This window comes from Malania oleifera, chromosome 13 (assembly GCF_029873635.1).
Source record: "Malania oleifera isolate guangnan ecotype guangnan chromosome 13, ASM2987363v1, whole genome shotgun sequence".
NCBI classification, from domain to species: domain Eukaryota; kingdom Viridiplantae; phylum Streptophyta; class Magnoliopsida; order Santalales; family Ximeniaceae; genus Malania; species Malania oleifera.
Window position 1 is genome coordinate 29,938,887 of NC_080429.1, and position 15,556 is coordinate 29,954,442.

Below are 15,556 nucleotides of genomic sequence, written 5' to 3' on the forward strand. Positions count from 1 at the left end.
TTTTCTTAGCACAAAGTGGTTGAGATCTATATGGAGTTTTCTCATTTTATAATGAGATTTTTTCCTGTGACAAGTTTTTCTAAAACGACGGCGCTACCTTCACTGCTTAGCACATAAACATGACCAGCACAATCCCAAGCTAAACAACATTTTCCAAAGGAGGGAAAATCTATGCTCCTAACCTATTCTATTTTTGAAAAAATAACACAAGATTTTGAATGATTGATATGTATCTAAACTTTTACATTTCTATATAATTTTCATTAGACATTGAATTCTATCTCAAGTATTCTGTAAACCAAACATAAGACATTATGCAAGCAGCAATTAGCTTGTTTTCCAATAGCAAAGTACCGTGTATTCAAACATTTTATCAGGTCTCATGCAATTCTGCATCAACATTTTACAAGGCTACGGTCGAAAATCATCGTATCAGATTGCATCCATTAGCTTTACAAAAAAGAATGAGGAAATAAAAAAAAAACCTTCTAACACTTGAATCCCGTTTTTCACAAGAAATTCATGCCCTCCCCCTACCCCTGATATGGTGGAGGAACATGAGAATCATGTTTTCTTTTTTCAGATATTCAATCAATTAAAACCTAACCTCCTAGAAGCAACCTCCTTCACACAGAGAAAAGGGGAAGGAAGACAGGCTGGGGTTTCACTTATGTTCTTGTCCACCTCAAGTACGTAACGTTGAAAGCCAACCTATGAAACAGTATGTTGTAAAAGGGAAATATTGAAGCATGATAACAAACAGAATTACACATTTACAACAACAAAAAAAAAATCTACACATTTACATTCTTTTCAGCCTTGACTGCATCCAAGGACTGCAATTCAGCCAACAATCGAGCATGTTCACGTTGGACCTTTCCCAGTTCACTTCTAAGCCTAGTCACCTGCACGTGCAAATAATAAGATTTGAAATTCAAAACAACAAAAAAAATGACATCACTCCTCTTTTGAATGCGTGATGAGATTGGTACCAAGCAGTTTCTAGTTTAAACTGGTTTAGCACAGATCATTTTTTTTTAGATTTATTGGGGTAAGTAGCACATGGAAAGCATTAGGGAATGAGATAAATAACTCAGATTTATTGGGTGCAAGTACCAAAATCAAATCTTGCTTCTTGTAAAAATAACTTAGCAGAATCTTAAATTGCAATATTCCTATCTTCTTCTATTTCCTAAACAATGGCAACCGTTACAATGCTTGTAAAACCAAACAAAATGGTGCTTCAGTTGAATATGCACAAATGCAATTACAAAGTGGAAGGCACATGCAGACAGACAAGATAAAGCAGAATTATGAATTTGGAATCAGAAACAAAATTTACACTCTATTCAGTTACCAAGAATAACACAGGAAAATCAACAAATTAACATTTGGAATACAACTCATTCCTTCAGATCCAATAAAGAAAAATCCACAAAGCCAAGCGAAATCCATACTGAGGTGAGTTCTATTTCTTTATTATTTTTTTCCCGTTTATAGGAAAAACCAAAAAAAAAAAAAACAGAAAAAGATTCAATTTTTTTTAATCTTCTTTTACCTACTATTCTTGGCAATCAGCTGGATTGGACAAAAACATAAAAAGCAAAAAAAGGTCATCTATAACAAAGGCATAACAGAATCAGAGGAATCATAGTTTAGGGATGCTTGAGAAATATTTCCATAGGCCAATTTTTGTCCAGGGAGAATCGTTAGAATACTACCACTTTCACTTAAAAGCTAAAGTTCTTAGGTTGTGGGCCAACAATGCATATCAGGCCATAACACTCCCCCACAGGTGCAGCCTGACAGCACATGGAGAGATAAACAAACTATAAACAGCACCCATTATAGGGAATAAGATAATTCTTAACAAACAAATAATAAACGGAGGCAACAAGACAAGAACACAGGACCTCCTACCTCTTGGTAACCAGCAGCTCTGATATGATGGCAGGTTACCACTTTACCTAAACACTTAAGCTGTTAGGTTGTGGGCCAACATCAGGCCTTGACAACAGTGATGGAAAGTAAGTTCCAGCCAAGCAACTTTCTTGTTTTGTGACAATTTCATGTGCTTGAAATCATGGAATTGAGTTCCATCAAGGGTTTGTACTTGCCGGCGGAAAAGAACACTAAATGCTCCTTTCCTAAATCTTCCCCAAATTTTTTTAGGCAAATTAGGCAGAAATGTTAAATATTGCCCAAAACCCCATATTTCAATTTCACATATTTCACATGCCTAACCAATCAAAACATAGTGGAACAGTTTACACGTGAAACAAAAAAGTAGTTGAGATTTCTAGGGTGTCCTCTGAAGGTGTCAAAAAGTAGTTTCCTAGGATAATTGTTTCTCAGCTTCAGAAACACATCACCATGGCATAAAGCCATTCCACAACCAGGGGCACAAATAGCAAGCAATGAAGAGCACAATTTCCACATACAATGTTAAATCTTGCAGCATAAAAATTAACACCAGCTTCAAAGAACTGCAAAGTAATTTTTTTCGTTGCATTTTAATACCTTGAGACACAGTTCTTTCTCTCTCTTCTCATATTCCGAGCATCTGCAAAAATAATAATAATAATATATTAATGAGGACTTTGACAGAGTATGATGCATAATCTTGGGATACCCATGAAATTTGCCTTGGCCAGACAATCGAACCAGTACTAGACCTAGACCCAATAAGCTATATCTAGGAAATGCATGAGCCCAATTCAAAGCCCAAAATATTAAGCATTTTTACAATCAAATCCTTTCAAAAATCATAAATTTTAAAAATCAAAGGCATGAAAATAAATATGATGCTTTGTTGATATATAATCTTTGAAAATATTACCAAAAGTTATATGCTCAGGTTTGGGCACCTTATGGGGTTTCTATCTAAATTCCTAGCCCATCACAGAGCCCACAGGTTTTTGATAAATGACCCTACTGCACCCTACCCATTCTCATCGCTTGCACAATACAAGTATTAGATAGCTGTCATTAATCTGTGCTGAAATTGGCTTGCCAGGAAAGGAGAGTAGATGCTCTTCCTTGTTGCAAGCATTCTTTTAATGTTCCACCTCTGGAAGAGGTAGCCAGTCATCTTTTAATTGGAAAAGAAAAATCTCATTCAAACACGCCAAAACACCACCTAGAGTTCCTCATACAATTCATACAGAATATTGTTAGGGGTGACAATAAATACCCATGCAAAATCATAATAGTAATTTACTCACTGGAAATGAAGCCTCTTATTTTCTTGCATCAAGTTTGCGGCCTCTTGATCATTCACCTGTTTTGCAGTGGTATTACAAGACTACAGACAGAGCATGAAATATGTTAGCAATTCACCCTCTTTTAGAATATAATATGACTACAATATGTTGAAACTAGAAACTTAAAATAAGATGACTACAGTATGTTGAAACTAGAAACTTAAACCAATGGATGAAAAAATGAGAAAATGTGTAAACTGGGAGAGTCAGTATGCCACAATTCTTTACAAGACAATAGTACACAGAAAAATTTGGCTCAAAAATAATACAGCGAAAAAATAGGCAAGTAGTGAAGATAATGACCAGGACACAAAGACCGCAAGACGACGAGTAATGAACAGAGGAAAAAAATGTAGAAAGGTGATAAGCAAAAGAAATTTTCTTACAGAACAAATTGACAACTCCAGTTTCTATTTTTGGTGGATTTTTCTTTATAAGGTTTGATTATTTTTTAAATAGAGGCATTCTGTTGCAGTGCTTTTCCAAATAATAAAAAAATTCCAATTTGAACTAACATTCTGAGCTAGTATATCCAGAAGTAACAAGACAAGCTATCAACACATAATTTTGATTGCCTCGTAATTCTGATAAAGATTCAGACTTAGTCTCTCCAAGAGTGGAGGTAAGACTGAGTAGATGATGCTCTCCCCAGACTCCTGATGGCACAGGATCCCTGTGCACTAGGCCTGACATTTTTTTTTTCTACATTTACGCAGACCTGCATTGTGTATGGCAATAGCAGAGAGTAAGATGGCAAGAGAAGCTTTAGTGTTGACATTATTTAATATGATACAGGTGAAGTTTTCCTCTTCTGGGTACATCTATGACTCATGCATACTAATGAACTTGTAAAGATAACTTCATGGTGTCGAAATGATAAGCAATCTGGACAGTTAGAAACAAATTGCACATATATGTTGTCGTTGGTGGATGATGAGTCATAAATGAAAAGGCCTAAAAAATGTATTCTACTCAAAGGTCCACCAGAGTCTAGATAAAAGAGTTAGCTGAGACATGACTTGCAAACCAACACAGCAACAATAGAAAAGTCTCCCCATAGGTGCAACATTAAATGATGATTGCAGGAGTAAGACAGATGGCAACACATGAACAGATTGGTTCATAAAGGGCCCAATCTTCGTAATGACAAATTTAACACGACCTTGTAGAAAAGTAAACCGGCCAACCTCTTGGTCTAGAAAGTTTGTGGGCATACACACTGTATCAGGTTAGAAGGAATGCATGTATCACATAAATATACAGCATTTTACATGAAATAGCTCAAGAAGCTGAAAGGTAACGAGCTTTTTTTTTTAAGACAATAGAAAAATATATATTAAGAGAGAGAGAGAGAGAGAGAAACAAGCAATAGAGAATAAGGAATCCTCAAAGAAAATAAAAACAAAAATTAAAGACCTCCCCAAATCAAAACTGCCCTCAATCCAAACCACTATTACCCTCCACCAAAGACCCTACCTATGCCTAAACAAAACACTACTTTAAGAGAACATTTTTTCAAACCTTCCCCATCGTAACTGATGGAACATTACAAATTAATCAATTCCCATTGCCCCTTCCTAGCCTTGATTATGCCTCCATCCAAGCGAAGTTCCTTCTGAGTCTGCTAGCAGCATACCTTTTCTATTCAACATATGTGGGGCTGATATCTGACAAAAGGACTTTGTGAAGCCTCACATGTCTTGGGCCTGCTCCGGAGAAAACAAGTTAGTTGGAATCAGCTGCCCCTAAAATACATTTGGATCAAGCCCAATATCACCCAACAGCTGATAAAAATTCAAAGTAATGTGTATAATCACTGCCCCACCCAACCCTAAGCTTACTCCTTTATTCTTGGGCTCCCAACCCTCAGCCCTCTCCACATTGCAAACCCTATCTGAAGTGATGTCGATTGGACCGTCTGCCTCCACCATACTCACCGGAGATCACATCATAACTCCACAGTTGCTGCAATGCCACCCACCTTGCTGGACTTTTGGCAACAATTCTCTCACCATAGCATTTCCAACACTAATAACTGTTTGGTTGAACAGACTCCTCCCCAACCTCTACCATGGGATTAGGGATCTTGTGCTTACCTCCCACCAACTCCAAGGCTTCAATGAAGCCTTTGCCAATTTTCCCCTTTCAACCCACCTAGAACAAATATAGAATTTCTTTTGTTGTTCAACTGAGCTCCCACTTCCAAGAATTTTCCTTTGCAATTCGATCTACTAGCCACACAGAAAAGCAATCTACCAAATGTTTTGTGACGAGAGAAATGCTCCAAGCTGTAAATTAAGGGAGAAAATCACACACCAATCTTGCGGCTTAAAGGTGATCCTGATCCACCTATTCCTGACTCAGAATCTCTCCTCCAAATGAGTGAAACCCCCTTCCCCAACATTTTCCAAATGCACATCAAAAGTCTTTCTTCCAATCTGCACCAACTTGAGGAGATTCTCCTCAATACCTCCCTTCAACCAGATCCCTGGACGAAGGAAGGCACACAGGAGATAAAGAGTGCAAGAACAAAGAACCGCCTTTTTTTTTTTCAGTGCAGAGTTAAGACAAAAACACGTATAGCAAGTGCTAATGTCCTGAATTAAAAATGTTTTTTTAATTATCCTAGAACCTAAGACATAGTTTTTAAAAAATCATTTTAGATTCAGATTGAAATGCCCCGAAACATGTATCTTTTCTCAGTTTAAGCTTGAATCATTAGGATGGGATCATATAAAACTCAAGCAAATAACATGAATCGTCCAAAAAAGAAAAAGGGGCCAAACCCTAAAATGGAAACAATTGAAAGCACTGCATGGAAAAATGCAGGCCAGAAAGGCAAAAAAATGCTAGATACAGAAACGGAGAAAGTTGTAAAAACCCTGGCACAAAAGATTTGAATGGTTCAAACAACCTGCGGAGTGACCAAACAACAAAGCCCAAAAAGCTAAAGCTCATATCTTTCTTCTAATAACTCGTTACCACAATGCCCCCTCAAATTTGGGTCTCCTAACCACATCCCAACTAACAAGGTAATACCTCTTATTCTCCTCAAAACCAGACCAAAATAACTCTCATAGTTCTCTTGGAAGTCCGTGTCACACTTGCAGGTATTCTAAGAATAGATAAAATATAAATAGGAATGTTTTTAGAGTAAAATTCCTATGAGAGTAATTGTAACCACACCCCCTCCTCCCCAATGATAAATAAGCCCACTTCCAACCTTCTAGTCTCCTCCCCAGTCCCCCACTCTCCCAACCACCGAATCCAAAAAGCTAAATGCAAAGGATTACCTCCTAAAGGAAGGCTTAGATACAATAAAGGTCACGCCAAAGAATCACAACTAACCAAAGTCCTAAGACCATCTAATTATCCCAAGTCTCTGCCACACTTCACTTTTGGATAAATCTATCTTTAACCTCAAAACCTTCTCAAAAAAATATGAACAAAATAAGGATCTTACGAAATTCTCCAACATCATTCTCCATCAAGAAAATAGTCTCATCCACAAACTGAAGATGAGATACATCCACCTCCTTCCACCCTACAAACCCTTGATCACCCCAACATGCTGAGCATGTAAACAAAAACAGAGACAAATGATCCCCCAACCTTAGCCCCTGACAAGTCCCTAGGCTGACCATTAACAATCGCCGACATATTAATACAACTAAGGCACCCTTCTATCCAATTCCTCCATACTATCCTGACGCCATTCTTTAGCATCCCATTATCTATGATGCCCCAATTCACCATGTCATAGGCCTTTTCTAATAAAAGATTGAGCCATCATCACCACATTCCCCAAATCCACATCATCTTGGTTAAAACTTAAAACCTTGTAATCGCTACCAAACTAATAGGCATGAGGCCCTTCACTCCCAACCTCAACTTCATAGGATTAAGGGCAATAAAGGCCGAGTTCACTCTATTTCCCACCATCCCATTACAACGAAATTCCCCAAAAAACCTCATGGTATCATACAACACCACCACCCAACTATCTTTAAAAAGTCCATCTTAATATCATCAGGACCTAATGCTTTATCCCTATCCATTTCAAACAGAGTCATCTAAACTTTCTCTAATTTGAAAGGCTGCTCTAACCAACTAGCAATATCCTCCCCTTTGGGATTCCAATCAATACCCTCCACCATCAACCTATACCTACAAACATCAATACATAACAACTGATAAGAATGCGTTATCTTGTCCCCAATTTGTTCATCCCTCACTACTCTCCCTGATTCTAACTTGGGCACCTTAATATGACTTTTGCTTCTCCTACCATTCATTAGCCATCCTATGAAACAAAGAAGGATTACAATCCCCTTCTTTCACCCATTTATTTGATTTTTGACGCTAACTCCCCTCTACAATCAACAAGAGCACCTCTATCTCATTACAAAGATGAAATTTCTCCTCTAACTCTATCCTACTCACCCAACAAACTCCACTCCTCCAACCTACCCACCTGATGATCTCATAAACAATATTATTTTATTTATCTCTAACATTTCCAAACACCTCTTTATTCCATTCTATTAACTTTTACAAACTTTAATTTTTTTCATCGCTTTAAAGCCCTCCCACCCCTAAACATGATTGAATTATATTCCATTAATAACCAATATGTCATAACACATAATAAAATAATATATGATTATGTTAATTTAAATATTTTCTAGTCAGCAAAATAATACAATATTATCATTTTTTAAATTAACAAAAATATTGTTATTATTACATATTAATTATCACACTAATTTATATTTAAATTAGTAATTTATTTAATGTTAATTTAAATCAGTAGATGGTCATTTTCATTCATTCAAAAATTGAATTATATTTCATCAATAATTTATATGTTATAATGCATAATAAAGTCATATATGATATTTTCTAATATATTTTAGCTTTAAAATAGCAATGTCTTCTAATTAAAAATTTAATTAATAATTACGTCAATTGTTATTTTTAATTAACTTGTTAAATATTTTTATTAGTATAAATAATATAATATTATTCTTTTTAATTAAAAATAATCATATTATATTATTGCGGATGGAAATTCAACACCCAATACAGGATAGTCGCCCCTAGACGCCTTTCAGGACAATATATATATATATATATATATATATTGAAAGCAGCACAGCCAAGTAGTTATATATCGCATAGGGTGTTCTAGGTAACAAAACATAAAAAAGAATAAATGATCACTTTCATCCACAAGGGTAATAATAATAAAAGATCAATGAATGATTTAACATTAAAAGATAAAGAAAAGAACATATACGTGATAATTTAGGCATAGCACTGGTTGAAAACAATATAAGGGACAGGCAGCTTAGATGTTTTGGGCATTTGAAACGCAGGCCTAGTAGAGCACCTGTAAGGAGGAGTGAGTTAGTTATTGTGTCTGGCATGAAAAGGGGTAGGGATAGGCCTAAAATAACTCGGAATGGGGTAGTGAGGAAGGATTTAAAAGCCCTTCATCTAATAGAGTAAAATGTTTTTGATCATGTGAATTGGCGGAAATGATTCATGTAGCCTACCGCACCTAGTGGGACTTAAACTTTGTTGTTGTTGTTGTCGTCGTTTCATCCACAAGGATATGACAAAAAATATAAGAGGCAGTGTTAACTCTTTTCAAGACCTGCAGTCTGTTAAGAGTGATAATCTGTTCGAGAGAACCAACCAACGAAAGAAGGCATGCCTAGAAATCATAGATACCTGGGTTGCTCCCCCCTTCCCTCTCCATACAGAAATCTGGATTGCACGTACCATTCCCTGGGTCAATAGTGCCCTGGATCTATGGGGGTTGGGGTCCAAATCCAAAAAAAATGGTGACCCAGATTTGTTCATAATTTTCAAATAAAAAATCAAACAAAAATGTTCAATAATTTCAAAAATCATGCAGAAACATTCTCTACTGCTGGGAAGCCTACCAGGGAGAGAGAGAAAAGAGCTTCCTTTGGCAATGAAGCCTTCAAGGAGTGAGAGAAAGAGAATTCCTGCTGCTGTGAAGCCTTCATTGAGAGAAAGAAGAGGGGTTCCTGCTGCTGTGAAGCCTACAATGGACACAGAAAAAAGAGGCCTTTTCGCCACTGCAATGGTGGATGGATTCGCACATAGAGAGAGAAAGAGAGAGAGAGTAGTTTGAGTGACAGGAATTTTGTTTGAGGACCCTACAACCTAAGGAGACCAGAGGTCCACCTGAAAAAAAAAAAAATTCAAAAAACAAAATAAAAAAAAAGGTAACCGAAAGGTATTCCTAACCAAGAAAACCCCTTTTCAATCCCTTTGCGTCACAATTCACCAAGCACTTTAAATTAGCAAGCTCCCTCTGACCTTTCTTCGCCTTATAATTACCCCCATCAAAGCACATTTCAATTCCACCAGCATCACACATTTTTAAATTCAATTTATCCATCATATCTTGGGCTTCTAGGTCCTTCCCACAAATCACCTCCACTGGAGTACATAAAATTTCATCATTGCACTGTATTTCATTATCCAACCCATCGTCCTCAAAAAAAGGAACCCCCTCCAATCTTTCCATCAGGGAAGAATGTACATATGATAGATCCCTAAGAACATCACAGGAATCAGAAACATATCCATATTGTTCCCAAATCTCATCCAACAGCAAACCACCACCACAGTTAAACTTGCTGATGTCATCACTATCATTATCCGATGAAACTCCCAATTTGTTAGCTTCCTTTCCTTTGCTTACTCCATCACTTGCTAGATCCTTCATTAGCAAGTGTATCTTCCACAATGCTAAACTCTCCTTCAGAATCTCTCCTTGTAATCTTTGGCTTTATCTCACCGGAATGCTCTCTTTCTGCTTCAAATAATTTCTTTTTTTTTTATAAGTAATAAGTTTATCTTCATTTCCACACCCATCCTTGCAGCTTTCCGACAAGCATACATCTTAGGACCCTATGACTTATCAGAATTAAATTCTGAAACACCAGATTTCCTTCCCAATCCAGCTTCTTTTTTATTAATCCTGTCGACACCAGCCTCTAATCCCCTGCAAAACCAAAATCAACAGCTAATCTGACACTTCTACTATTATCATCACTTTCTACACAAACTGAATTAAAACCAAATTAAAATCTTCCTGATTACACTCTAAAAGTTGATCCATTCTATTATTATTTTGGAGAGCAGGAAAAGATTTTGTATTTCAAAAACATCTTGCAGAATACCCACCACTCCTGTATGTAAATTTTGGCTAGGAAAATGGACCTGTTCAGGAACAGGGTCGCGCAAGGGCAGGTCCTGAACATCCATATCCTTGCCCTGGGCCATGTTAGAAATGTAGCCTAACTGTGAAAGCCCCTGCTTATAAGAGACTTCTTTCAAATCCAGAGAAAGGCCCACAGAATTCTTGTCAAAACACTGGACCTATTCTATTAAAGGCCCAACTTTGTTAAGAAAGAAGCCCCACCTTCACAAACTTGGCCCAAATCCAGTACAAGTACCAGACGACCAGGCCCAGATTTCATACTCTCATCGTCCCCTTTCGCTACCCTGGCCACCTCTACAAGAATAGCAGCAGCAACCGCAACACTAGTTCCCTGCACTTTATAGACATTCACCTCGTAGTAGTCAAAGGCGCAAGGCAAGCCGAGGCGCAAAGGGCATTTGAAGCTGAGGCGCAAGGCGAAAGGCGAAGGCACATGCCTCACAAAAGTGCGGCGCACAATTATTAAAATGGTGTAAAATGCCTATTTGGGGTAATTGATAAATGAACATATGAATATCTAGTAATACTAGAATTTAAAATGCCAAAACATTCAATAACAAAATTGGAAATTTAATGAAATTGCCAAGATGAAGGCCAAAAACATCAACAATTCAACATAGTTCAACATCAAAAGAAAAGAGTACAATAAAAGATTTCAAAGTATAAAATCTAAAAAATCCTCTTCAATCATCAATCATCACACATCATCAACTAAGTCTGCCAAGATATCATCATCTTCCTCTTCATCATTATATTTTTTTCTCCAACATCTTTTTCCTCTTTTGTCTCCTCTACATTACCCACTTGGATCTCATCCTCATCTACAAGTTCCAAAATTGTGGTCTGGCCCCTAGCACTGCTAGATGAAGCTCTTCCTCTAGACGGTGATGACACATTTGCACTAATTCTTGATCTAGTGTGATGTGTGGGGTTATTTACTCTAGCAGTTCTAGCAACATAACCCCAAGTCAAAAGATCATCTTCAAACACAAATTCACCATCCTCATCAAAATCGCCATGCATCGTACCAATCAACCACTCATTAATATCATCAATGTCCTTTAGAAGGATGGGATCAATGGTGTCACGCTTGTTGTATCGATGCCTTAGAGTTCGATTATATTTCACAAATACCAAATCATTCAAGCGTTGCAAGGCTAGCCAATTTCTCCTTTTGCTATGAAGCTGCAAAAAGTTTAAAGTAATATAGTAAACAATGATTCTTCAATCCACGATATACTAATGACTTACATGTTGGAATATGCTCCAATTTCCTTCGCAGCCGGTAGCACTACACGTGAGGCTAAGGATTTTCACATCAAACTTTTGCAAGTTTGAAGCCGATGATCCAAATAACATCCACCATTGCGCTATTATAAAATAAATTTTAATTGAATACCTACTAGCTAAATAGCAAAAATAATTTTAAAAAGAGGTAGTAAAAATGCCACTTTACCCAGTGCTTTAATCTTCCTTTGTCTTAGTGCCAAATTATTTCCAAAGAGGCCACTAGCGCTAGTGTAAATTCCCACCTCATTTATAACTTTATCTTGCATTTCAATGGTTGGCACTAACCTTGCAATACATTTGTACAAACCCGTCATAATTTTTTCATCTTGGAAAATCTGGGGGTTTGAATAGAAAAATTTCGGGTTCAAGTAGTGTGCAATTGCATGCAAAGGTTGATAGCGTTGGCAGATCCACCTCGTATCAATGATTTCAAATGCCTCCTTGAATTTATCCTCTCTCAACGAAAGCCTTAGCTATAACTTCCTTAACTCAATCCATTGCTTCATAAATGTATCCCATTGCAGGTTTCTTTTCCCCATCAACCAAACGGAGTACACGGACAAGGGGGCATGTCAACTTAAGAGCATAGACGATGGAACTCCAAAAGGTATGCATCAAAACAATACTAGCTGCTCTTTTGTCAACTGCCTCCTTTGCTCATTCAGTAGTAGTCCAATCTTCAGAGTAAACATCTTCCTCAAGTTGTTCTTTTGAAGGTGGATTGAACGAAGAGTGATGAAGGCAGTTGCAAACCATGTAAGTGCAAGCTTAGTAACTCCTTTCCTCCAATGAACTATCTCATCAAGTTCACCACACCAACACGGTTATAAATATAACCATTCAAAAATATTTCCCTTTTCAAAATTGTATGAATTGAAGGTATCTTCCCAATATCCTCCAATATTAAATCGAGGCAATGGACAGCACACGGTATCCAATATAAATGTGGCCTCTTTGCTTCCAACAATCTCCCTGTTCAAAAATCAAGGAGTCAAACCCTTAAAATATCAAACTAAAAAATATAGACAGTAAACACTATAGAATGTAGTTCTAGAAATAAGTCTTTACCTGTTGCAACATAGTTTGAAGCATTATCAGTTACTAATTGAAACACATTTGATTTTCCAATTTCCTCCACCATCTCATCAAGTAATTTGTACATTCTATTTGCATTCTTGACAATATTTGATGCATCAATAGACTTGAAGAACACTAATCCCCTTGGAGAGTTCACTACGAAGTTGATTATGTCCTTTATTAGCAACCGAATCTCTCCAGGCATTAGACATAATCAAGCATCCATATTTTTCCCATTCCTCCTTATGGACCTTCATCAACTCTTTAATTTGACTAACTTCCTTCTTTAGGAAAGGAACTCTCACTTCATGATAGCTAAGCGGCTTTATTCCAGGACCATATTGTCCAATCGATTCTAGTGCCATTGCAAAGCTGTCTAAACGTATAGCATTAAATGGTATTCCAGCATCATACATCCACCTAGCAAAATTTGTCATTGCCTTTTTTCTTAATTCTTTCTTGCACGCCTCGTTTATTGATGAGCTTGATTGGATCAAGAGTGAAAAACAAGTCTATCGGCCCCTTCTGCTTTGGTTTCTTCAAGGTGGATTGGTATGAACTTTGACTTCCACCACTAAGCACTCTCTTGCCACTAGTGTCAATTTCCTAAACTTAATCATCTTCATCTTCACCATAACAATCTATGTCTTCAAAGTCAGGCAATAGCTCATTTTCCTCCTCCTCTGTATCTTTCTTCAACATATACTCTCTACTATCCTCACGTACATGAGCAGGGCACTTAGAGCATTCATTTCCATTTCGAAATCCTCCAACAATATGTTGTTTTGACTGAAAATTTCCTCCTCTTGTGACTTTGCCACAAAAATTCCAAATCAAATTATTTCTATTTTTCTGATCATCCAAATGTGCATACTTCCACGCAGGATCTTTCTTTGCAAAAGCAAAGTTTCCACTTTCAGAATCCATTTAAGATTTAAGACCTGATATACTAAGTGCAAAAGCAATGTATAATATATTTAACAGTAGCTAAATTCGGAAGAACTAAAGAAGAAGAAGAAGAAGAAGAAGAAGTCACGAAGGCTTAAAGACGAGCTAACGAAGAACTCCTGTTGGTTTGAAATGTCAACGATGAAGTCACCAAACTCCTGACAAACTCGCAAAGGGTTCCTGCTGGTTCGAAGTGTGGAAGACGAACTAATGAAGCTCCTGCTGGTTCAAAGGGTCCACAACAAACTCACGAAGCTCTTGACGAACTTGTGAAGGCCTCGTGCTGGTTCGAAAGGTGGAAGACGAACTGACGAAGCCCCTGCTGGTGCGAAGGGTCAAAGACGAACACATGAAGGATCATGGGGCTTCGAAGGATCGAAGAATAAGGGCTAGGGCTCGCTTTGCTCTGGGTCTCCTGTTGGTTCAAATTGAATAGGGCTAGGGCTCGTTTTGCTCTAGCTATTCTTTATTCAACAGGTTTGAAAAGTTCCAAGCGCGACTCACATCGCCTAGCGCATCAGTGCGCGTCACAACGCTTCCTTGCGACTCTTTACAAGTCTCTGCGCCTCGCCTGTGATGAGGCGTTGCAACCCTCAATTCTATGTGCCTCGCACCTAGGAGGCGCACTTTTAACTACTATGATTCACCTCTGATTGAGCGGTGTTGAAATCTAGTAATGGCACCCCTGATTCCTTTAATTGCATATCAGCCCCACAACTAAGACACAATTTTTTCAATTGTGGACTACTTGAGCAGCCTTTGCCTATCTTTCCTTCCATCACCACTTTGCTCCATGATTTGGGCACTAGAGTGCTTGCAACACCTACTCCGTCAAAATTGTGACGAATTTCCTTCGCTAATTTGCAGAACTCCATGCAAAACATCCCCATCCAATTCCTCTTACACCTCCAAGAATGAACACAAGAAAATTCTTACCTTATTCCATCCTAAGTAAACAATTCAAACATACTGCAATCCAAAATAACATCTCGATCAACCCAAATACATGGTTCATATGAACCACGATCTGAAATTCCATATCAACTAAGCCTACATAACCATGAACCGCACATACCTCTCAAGTAGCGTACCCCATTCCCATAATCGTATCACAACCCAAAACACACCTTGCTCCACATAACTATGTTAGGAATATTGAGCTTGAATCAAATTGCAGCAGGGCCCTTCTCCCTTATATGATCCCAAGCAAAGATGAAAGTTAGGGAGCCTGAAGAGGCAAGATACCATAAAATTGAGTCACAAGCAAAGGGATTGGAAATAATATGCAAGAAATCTTTAATTTCAGAAATTCTACTTCTTTTTTTTCTTGGGCAAAGCCAAAGCCTATCCTTTGCTTGAAACCTTAGCATCAACTGGAATACCAGGATCAGTTTGTATTGATGGACCAAAGCATACCCCCGAAAGCCTTATGGGTTATTGTAGAATAAAGAGGTGGATCTCCAATCATCAGTGAGATATTTAAAGCAGGTGTGCACAACATCCCTCATCTTTAATAGTCTCTTCTGGATCCAAGAGCATTTTAGGAGGAGGCTTTATGGCCTAAATGCTCTCTCTTCATTTTGTAAAAGTGAATCCAAGTGACCCATAAGAAGCTTTTAGAATAACAAATAAACCACAACAATCAGACAGAAAACACAACCCACCCCACCCCCCCCCCCCTTCTTCTTTTTTTTCAGATGAAGGCTTTACAAGC

General features: G+C 37.7%; 1 protein-coding gene across 5 annotated transcripts in view; it reads right to left on the minus strand.

The window, feature by feature from the left end:
* Positions 1-312: 312 nt before the first annotated feature.
* LOC131146769 (protein MICRORCHIDIA 6-like) overlaps positions 313-15,556 on the minus strand; it is a 63,374-nt gene continuing 48,130 nt past the window's right edge. For 3 of the 5 annotated variants that reach the window (XM_058096539.1, XM_058096541.1, XM_058096540.1), the window contains exons 18-21: positions 3,225-3,304; positions 2,521-2,563; positions 807-905; positions 313-711 (exon numbers count right to left, since the gene is read on the minus strand). In XM_058096539.1, the coding sequence (XP_057952522.1) occupies positions 592-711; positions 807-905; positions 2,521-2,563; positions 3,225-3,304 (342 nt within the window). In that variant the 3' untranslated portion in view covers positions 313-591. Of the gene's footprint in view, positions 906-2,520; positions 2,564-3,224; positions 3,305-15,556 lie in introns of all 5 variants that reach the window. The other 2 variants (XM_058096542.1, XM_058096544.1) reach the window with 1 other exon arrangement.